The sequence below is a fragment of the Gastrolobium bilobum genome, unplaced genomic scaffold, assembly GCF_033153095.1.
Source record: "Gastrolobium bilobum isolate Gb01-03AN ecotype WA unplaced genomic scaffold, APGP_CSIRO_Gbil_v1 utg8480, whole genome shotgun sequence".
Lineage (NCBI taxonomy): Eukaryota > Viridiplantae > Streptophyta > Magnoliopsida > Fabales > Fabaceae > Gastrolobium > Gastrolobium bilobum.
Genome location: NW_026899605.1, coordinates 36,653 through 46,300, shown reverse-complemented (window position 1 = coordinate 46,300; position 9,648 = coordinate 36,653). Strand labels below are relative to the sequence as shown.

The window sequence follows — 9,648 nt, the reverse complement described above, 5'->3', positions numbered from 1 at the left end:
AAAGATAAACTAAATATGATGACTAATTAATCCCTTGATTAACGTCCCCCTCACTTCCCAATCATATTGGGTAATTTTCTTCTTCTTTTATCCAATCAATCCAATTGATTGGTTTCTCTAATTTTAACCAATCAATCTAATTAATTGATTTCCTAAATTTGAGTCAATCAATCTAATTAATTAATTTTCTGAATTTTCTCCATTGTCATCAAATATAATTTCATGACTTTATTTAAATTCAAAATTAGAATTTAAATTAATTTTATTAATTTAACATTTAAATTAATTAGGTTACACCGTTGCATCATGGATCAAGTCTCACTTGACCCATGACACATATAATTAATTCTTTTTTAAAAAAACTTGCTTAAGATGAAAAGTTTAGACTTTTTAAAAGAATCCAAATCATTATATGAATTACACATGACAAATTTTCTACTGAATGACTCTGAATTATAATATTATATAGATAAGGTCGGAGACAAATTGGAAAAAATGAAATAATATATCACATAAAAAAATTCATAAAAAGTAATAAATCACAAAATAATTGATGACTAATTAATCCCTTGATTAGCGTCCCCTCACTTCCCAATCATATTGGGTAATTTTCTTCTTCTTTTATCTAATCAATCCAATTGATTGGTTTCTCTAATTTTAACCAATCAATCTAATTAATTGATTTCCTGAATTTGAGTCAATCAATCTAATTAATTGATTTTCTTAATTTGAGTCAATCAATTTAATTAATTAATTTTCTGAATTTTCTCCATTGTCATCAAATCTAATTTCATTACTTTATTTAAATTCAAAATTAAAATTGAAATTAATTTTATTAATTTAACATTTAAATTAATTAGGCTACACCGTTGCATCATGGATCAAGTCTCACTTGACCCATGACACATATAATTAATTCTTTTTAAAAAAAACTGACTTAAGATGAAAAGTTTAGACATTTTAAAAGAATCCAAATCATTATATGAATTACACATGGCAAATTTTCTAGTGAATGACTCTGAATTATAATATTGTATAGATAAGGTTGGAGACAAATTGGAAAAAATGAAATAATATATCACATAAAAAAATTCATAAAAAGTAATAAATCACAAAATAATTGATGACTAATTAATCCCTTGATTAGCGTCTCCTCACTTCCCAATCATATTGGGTAATTTTCTTCTTCTTTTATCCAATCAATCCAATTGATTGGTTTCTCTAATTTTAACCAATCAATCTAATTAATTAATTTTCTTAATTTTCTCTATTGTCATCAAATCTAATTTCATGACTTTATTTAAATTCAAAATTAAAATTAAAATTAATTTTATTAATTTAACATTTAAATTAATTATGTTACACCGTTGCATCATGGATCAAGTCTCACTTGACCCATGACACATATAATTAATTCTTTTTTTTAAAAAAAACTTGCTTAAGATGAAAACTTTAAACTTTTTAAAAGAATCCAAATCATTATATGAATTACACATAACAAATTTTCTACTGAATGACTCTGAATCATAATATTGTATAGATAAGTTTGGAGACAAATTGGAAAAAATGAAATAATATATCACATAAAAAAATTCGTAAAAAGTAATAAATCACAAAATATAAAAATATTAGTGAAAATAATCCCATAAAATATTCTAAAATACGGTAAATAATATTAAATCATAATTTTAATATTACACGATATCATTTCAATATTTGATGAGTATCATCAAAATATCACAACTGTTAACTATTAGAAATCGAGCAACAATATCAATTTTACAATTTGATGGGTATCTTCGTTTAAAAAATTTGGTTGATAAAATCACATAATTAGCAAAAATATATATATATTTTTTTATAATTGGAAAGGGGAAGACCTGCTGAGAGATACGAAGAAAGAAAGAAAAAGAAGAAACAAAAGAGGGAAGAAGAGGAAGCAACGATACTATTAGCAGCGATCGAGCTACAAAGTGCGAAGCTCAATATAAAATCGCCAACAACAAGAAGAAAAAAAAATATTAAATTAAAAGAAAGAGAGAGAGAAAGAGAGAAAGAGAAAGAGAGAGAGAGAGAGAGGCAAAGACGAAGCTTGGAAGATTGAAACCCAGTTAGTGAGGTTCGAGATTTGTATGTAATTCCTGAACTTTGCGAAGGTAAGAGTTCAATCAATGTATAAGACCCTTTTGTTTTTCATTTACGCACTTGCTTCCTTCAGTTTTTGTTCTTCATTGTGCTTCCTTCAATTGCAATTTGAATTTCTTTTTTATTTTTTATTTTTCGTTTGGTTTTGGTTCCTTTTTTTTTTTTTAATTTTATTTTATTTTTTTCTCGTAATACAGTTTTCCCCAACTCACTGATCTCTACCCCTCTACTTCAAATTCCGAAATTTGAAGTTCGAAGCTTTGGAATTTGGTGAAACAATGAGGGTTTAAATTGGTGCAGTGATGTAATGTTCGCTTCGTGCTGTTCGACACAACAACCATGGTGTTTCGGACCCGGGTTTGGTGATTCAAACTTAGGGTTTTGATTTGCCATTCAATTCAATGAGTTAGTGGGTTCCGTTGCGGTTTGATCTCTAGGGTTTTGTCGTCGGGAAGATGAGATTTGTCTTTGCATTTTGTGGTCTGTTTGTTGGTGAATTTGGGCTTTTTTAGGCACAAGGGTAACCGGATTTCGCTTCAGAATTGCAGGTTTCTCTCTGGGTTACTGTTATTAGTATGATTCAAGCATCTGTTTGTTCAGATATGCGCTGCTTGTAGCTAATTGATTTGTATTCACTGATATGGGGGAGGGGGAATTTGGTGTTCTTTGGAAACAAAAACAACTGCAATTTGGCTCAAATTGAGGTTGCAGGTGGGTGGGTTATTTTCTGATTTGTTGGGTGTTGTATGAATCTGTCTTGTGAGAAATGCAACCCCAGCAGAGCTCGAGAATTGATTTGGGTGAATTAAGAGTTCAAATTATAAAGAGGATTGGAGCCGATAAGTCGAAGCGGTACTTTAATTACTTGAACAGGTTTCTGAGCCAGAAGCTGAGCAAGACTGAATTTGATAAGTTGTGTCTTCGAGTACTTGGGAGGGAGAATCTTCCACTACACAACCATTTTATAAAGTCAATTTTGAAGAATGCCTGCCAAGCCAAGACCCCACCACCAATCCAGTCATCAGGTACCCCAAAGTCCAGAGCACATGCTACAGACATATCTCCTGGTAGAGAAGATGGGCACGAACAGAGTCCTTCCAGCTTCCAAAATCAAAATCAAAATGCACACATTTGGTCAAATGGGGCTTTGCCAGTATCCCCACGTAAGGTTAGGTCTGGAATACGCGATCGGAAGCTGAGAGATAGACCAAGCCCCCTTGGACCAAATGGGAAGGTCAATTCTGTTTCTCACCAATTCATGGGGACAGAAGACAGTGGTAGTAAAGTTGATATGGAGAATGGAGTTCTTACTCCATGTGATTATCAGAGACCAATACAGCATCTTGAAGCCGTTGCTGAGCTACCTGAGAATGAAAGGGCGGACTCTGTTCAGCGACCTGTAGAAAAACCAAGAATACATGGCAAAGGGCTGGCTGAAATGTCAATTGTTAAAGATGGGGAAGAGGTGGATCAGTTAAACCGCCTGAGTTTCTCCAGAAGTCCCTTGATTGCACCACTTGGTATTCCTTACTGCTCAGCAAGTGTAGGTGGGGCCCGCAAAGCATTGCCAGTGGGTAGCACTGGTGATTTTGATAGTTGCTGTGGCAGTGGTAGCTTGTCCGATATAGAGACTCTGCGAAGGCGCATGGAGCAGATTGCCACAGTACAGGGTCTTGGAGATGTTTCTATGGAATGTGCCAATATCTTGAATAATACGTTGGATGTGTACTTGAAACGGTTGATCAGGTCTTGTGTTGAATTAGTTGGAGCTAGGTCTACAAATGACCCGAGGCGGCCCCCTGTCCCCAAACAGCAGATTCAGGGTAAGTTAATCAATGGCATGTGGCCAAGTAATCATTTACACATGCAGAGTGCTGGTGGGCTGGCAGAACCTGTGCCTGAACACAGATCACCACACTCAGTTTCTTTGCATGATTTTAAAGTTGCCATGGAGCTAAATCCTCAGCAACTTGGAGACGATTGGCCACTGCTGTTGGAGAAAATATCTATGCAATCGTTTGAGGAATAACACATTTATGAAGATTTGTCTTATGTAAAAGCTCTTCCGGTTCTGATGGATCAGCAATGGTTGGTGATCATCAGACACTCAGTTCTGTTCTTTGTGCCAGTATGAACCAGATGGCTCCAAATGGATGCTTCCTTCCCTTTCAGGATGAAATACTGGTTGAGCTTCAGTTTTTCGTATCTCTGGACTCTCTGCTATTTTGTAGGGCTTGGATGGATCGGAAATTTATTTACCTGCAACCAAGGGTACTATCAAATCAAACCCAGGATTGGTTGCACTGTTGTATGTTCTTAGCATTGATGTTGGCTGTATTTGCCATTTCTAGAGATCTCAAGGCTTTTGTTTGCTTTACGGCCAATGAAAAGACAACTAAGAAAGTTTTGCAGGGATACTGTTGTGTAGCTGGGATCAAGGAACTATGACATGTATAAGAGCTACAGGGTCGCTCTGTATGTATTTTTAGAATCTGAGGATTGATTGAAATTCAATATCAATAACACATTAACATCTATTGAAATTTCCCAGATGATTTCAGTTTAATGGTTGAATTCCCTGATTCCAAATTTCACCAATACCCAAAGTAGTGTTTTTGTATTCTAGTCCTTTTGTGTAGATTTGTAACTTACACTGCTCTTTTAGTGCAACTTAATTTGGTGACTGTAATTGTTATTTCTAATAAAATTTGGGTCTTATAAATTTTGACATATATCTATTTCCTCAATTTTATGTGGAGTCGTTTTTTTTATGCTTATTGAGATATCTTATCCGCTTGATGTTTCATTAATCTTATTACCTCTGTTTTAGTCTGCCAATGAAAAGGAGACATAATTCATCCTTGTATTAGTTAATCATTGACCATCTTGATGTATTTGTTTAAAATTTGACTGATAAAAGTTGCTTGCACTTTTTTATGTAATAGTGTATTATTATATTCATTGTGGCATATGGGATATGATCTCTAATCAGAAATCTTTTGGAATTAAAAGCAGAGTAAGCCTACAGTGCATGAAAATTCTTCAGAAAAATTGAAGGGAATAATAGGTGTCTACATTCAATTCTCTCAAATGATTGGAACATTTTCTACTCATATATGTAAATGACGCTGACACTCATGTAATGAAAAATGGTGGTATGCTAAACAACAGTATTGCTGAGAATCTGATGAACCAGTTACTTGGGCAAAGTCAGGCAGATTGGAGGAAGTTACTTGCAAATGGGTTGTTGCATGTAGTTCATGCATGCATTGGGGGAAAGAGAAAAAAGAATCATGATCTTGCCATTTGTCTTGTTTTTATACTATTTTTTACAACAAGCAACTGATGCAATTTACACAATATATGAAGATAATTTTATAAATTCGTAAAATATGTACAGATTTACTGGTTAGTGAAAAAAAAAATGTTTAGTTGCAGCTTGCAAATGCCATATTAACGTGGTCTATTGATATGAATTTTCAAATGGACCCTACATTTAACCATTTAGAAATGTTTATATACTATTGATCACCAAAAGTAACATTTGTTTTTTGTAGCTTTGTGTGCACCCGATAACGTCACTCTACTAATAATGTTGAAAATTACCTGGATCTTTCGGTGTGGTCATTGTTTTGCATTAGGTTCCAATTGTTGTTCGTACATTTTTAACTGATGTTTCCTTTGTTCTTGCATTGAACACGTTATAAATGGGTGGCAAATTGCTTATTTTAATTGGAGTTTTATTTCGTCTGTCTTTTACCATAATTATAAATGCTGAGCTTCATGTGTAATTTACCAGTGTCAGTGATCCATATTAAATATCAGAAGCTAGACTGTTGTGTCGTTTGGTGCGAAATATGCAACCAATATCAGGCTAAATTATGGAGATTGATTTGATCTCAATGCTAATGAGTAATGACCATTGAAGTTTCCTTGTTTATTACTACTCTTTGAATATTTGGAAATTTATTATTCTATTCTATCCTCGTGGTTGTCACTCAGATGCCTCGTTTTTATAATGTACAACTTAAGACATTGTCTGGGCCAAAATGATATTGTGAAACATGCATTCATTTTATCTACTGACTCGGTCTATTTATTGTTTAGAATATTGAGATTCAATTTTATTTGTATTGCTCCTTATAACTTAAAACGGCCATGCGTGATCTGAGTTGCTGAACTGTTGTACCTGGCATCATCTTGTAAATCTTCTGCAGGTGCAACTAAGTTTTGGAGTTTCTCAAAGATTCAGGTAATGAGTAGAAGTGTTGAAGGCACTCTCCAGGTGCATCCCATTTGTTGTCAAGGGAGTACTTACATAATGCACAGTACTGTCAGATTTGGTGAAATTAAGAATGAACAGGCTGAAGAGGGGTAAGAGGGAATCCATAATGCTTTTGATTGTATTCCTCTCTGATCTTATATTTTGGTTGTGCAATTGTTTATCTGCAGAAACTTGGAGAAACTTGACTGTGTCTAAAAAATTATGAACAGAAAGTACAGTTAATATTTTATTTTAATTTTTTTTCCCACATGGTCATCCAATGATTTGGAATTTATTTCTTTTAGAACTGCTATCTGTTTATCAACTTCTTTCCAATGGAAAAAAATGGGATATGTATGCTCGAGTTTTGTTCTAATTCAGAGTGATATATTTATTTTTTACATTGTTATTTAATCATAGAAGATTGAATTAGTCCATAGCCAGGTGAGGGGTAAAATTTTAAGGTTCTTCTACATAGCCAGTAAGAATTATGTCATGATGAAACGGAAAAGCAAGATGGATAACATGTAAGGCATTAGAAGTTCTCAAAAATGCTAAGATGAATATCCTCCATGTTAGGTATGCTATAAAAGATTTGTATACAGTGTTCTGGAATGAACTTAAGAGAGTACAAACATACCTTACTCTGATCATCAAAGAACTAGAAAATGAAAAACCCGAGTAACTAAATTACCTAATTCTTATGCAGTCTACAGCATCATTGGCACCCAGTTATTGAATAAGTAGTGGGTTTTGTATTCCTTCTTATAACTAAATTTCCTTCTTATTAAATTACCGAATTTTTTTTATTTTATTTTATTTTATTTATTTATTTATTTTAATCTCCTCTTATTTATTATTGGATTACCGACTCCAATTAACTTTATTAGAGCTAAAGGTGGTGTTGATGTTCAACCTCTACTCTTTCAACACCCAAAATTGAAAAGGTATTTTTGCCTTTATGTACAAACTTTTCTCCGTTTTTTTCTTAAAAAGGAAAGCATGCCACTACAGCCTTTGTGATGCACGTGAAAATAATGGTTCAAAACATAAAATTTCTTTTATAGTGGAACATTTTAACATCATGTGAACACGTATGTTAAAGACATCAAATGGATGCGTTCCACTTCTCATGACCTTCATCCCTTTGTTAATACAAAATGAGAATGGACGTAGGCTATAGTGCTTTCACTCATGAGCTTTTTTGGAATTATTTCCGAAAACATAAAAGATTAAGCCGCAAAGTGATGAAGTCATAGACATGTGCATCACGTTCTTCAACGTTGAAGGCAACCCGGGGCTATGAATAATTTGGGTACGTTTCAAACCTCATTTTCTTTGTGAGCAGCACAATATGTTGTAAACTAATTTCTGCAGTGACTATTTTATCTGTATTTATTTTTAAAACAACGTCGTTCTTGTATTGAAATTTTAAAAAATTATAAATATAAAGACTATTATAACCTGAAATAAATTAAAATTACAAAAACACCATAATTTTCGTCCAAAATGATGTCGTATTAGGCTTACTGGAGATTACTTATCTGCAGTAACCGCAAAAGTGAATTCTTTTTAAATATACATATATTTTTTCAAAAAAGGAAAGATTTCGGGATTTGTATTTTCTTTTTGTCCTTTCAAATGATATAATTTGCGTTATTTTACTCTCACAAAGAGGTGAGACCCACATCTTTATTTTTTTTTTTGTCCACTCTCTTTCTTTCATGATTTATCTTTTTTTCTCTCACTTAAAATGACACAATTTTACATCCTTTAAAATGACACACAATTTTCTATTTTTAAAAAAATATGGATTAAAATTTAAGAAAATTTTCTCCTTTTTAAAAAAAGATATACTCACTTGCATATATTTGATGCACAGAAGAAAATTTCGCTCCCCCAGCCCCATTAGTGAGACCATACGCTGCCAAGTGGTATAGCCTGTTCACTCTCATAAGATTGCCCAACGACATTTGAGGATGATACTATGTAACATGATATTGGTTTTTCGTCCCAAATTTCATTTTTATCGCCCTCTAATTATCAGTTAGCATCATAAATAATAATTAAGATAGTAAATAATACAATTATTATTATTATTATTATTTTGAAATTTTTACTAAATTTGTTAACTCAAAAATAATAATTAATGCTATAAATAATTTTCTTTTTCTTTTCTTTATAAGATTGTTTTTTAAATTCAAATACATTACAATTATTATTAAAATGATAGTTCGGTGATTAGTTTCTCATTTTGTTCCCTTTTCACTTGAAGAATTCATATTTTTTATATCATTTAAGTTGGTGGGTGAGATATCATGCAAAGTCCATAGTTACTTAAATATTAGTGTTTTTCGTAAAATTTTATTATTTTGTGTTATGATTTTTTTCAAAATATCGAAATTTGAGACATTTATGTTTTAATAGAAGAAAAATTTGATCACTCCTCACATTTTATTAAACATTTAAATTTTTTGAGCAAACATGAAAAAAATAAAAAAATTTATCAAATTATTATTATTGAGAATAAATTTTATTTTTAAATTTACAGGAATTCCAAATATAATTACACAAATGAAAATTATTTACTGTATTAATTATTGTTTGAATAAAGTGATTTACTGCTAATTTATAAGATAATAATATTGACTATTTATGATATTAATTATTAAGATATTTATTTCAAAAAAATTGAATTCTTCACACGAAAAATATCAGTCATCAAATTATTATTGTTGATAATAACTTTTTTATTTTAAAATTTAAAGACATTATAAAAAAAAGTGTCAGACAAATAAGACTTTTTTATAATATTAATTATTGTTCAATTAAATGAATTTAATAATATTTTTAAATAATAATAATTGTATTTCGTATTATTTCAATTATTAAATACAAATTATTAAGATCTTCATTTCCAAATATTTCTTGGAAAGAAAAGGAAAAGAGAAAGAAATATCAATCATATATATTCAAGAAAAATTAATTATTAAACTATCATTATTTTAATAAATTTAATATTTTAAAGTTACATAATTTTGAAAATATCATGTTTGATGAATAATAATTATTTAAGATATTAATATTATTTGACTAAACGAATTTAATGTCAATTTTCATAATAATAATAAAGGGAAGGATCCGTTTACAAATTATTTTTCAAATTTTTACATATTACATTATGTACTTCCGGAAATATATAGTGTAATCTAGTATACTTTCGGGAGTACATATTGTAG

The 9,648-nt window shown here is 31.1% G+C and overlaps 1 protein-coding gene across 1 annotated transcript; it reads left to right on the top strand.

The window, feature by feature from the left end:
• Positions 1 to 1,931: 1,931 nt before the first annotated feature.
• Positions 1,932 to 4,849, top strand: LOC133291884 (uncharacterized). The gene is made up of 2 exons (XM_061490231.1): positions 1,932 to 2,156; positions 2,343 to 4,849. The coding sequence occupies exon 2, from the start codon at positions 2,912 to 2,914 to the stop codon at positions 4,172 to 4,174; it is 1,263 nt and encodes a 420-aa protein (XP_061346215.1). The 5' UTR covers positions 1,932 to 2,156; positions 2,343 to 2,911; the 3' UTR covers positions 4,175 to 4,849.
• The last annotated feature ends 4,799 nt before the right edge of the window (positions 4,850 to 9,648 follow it).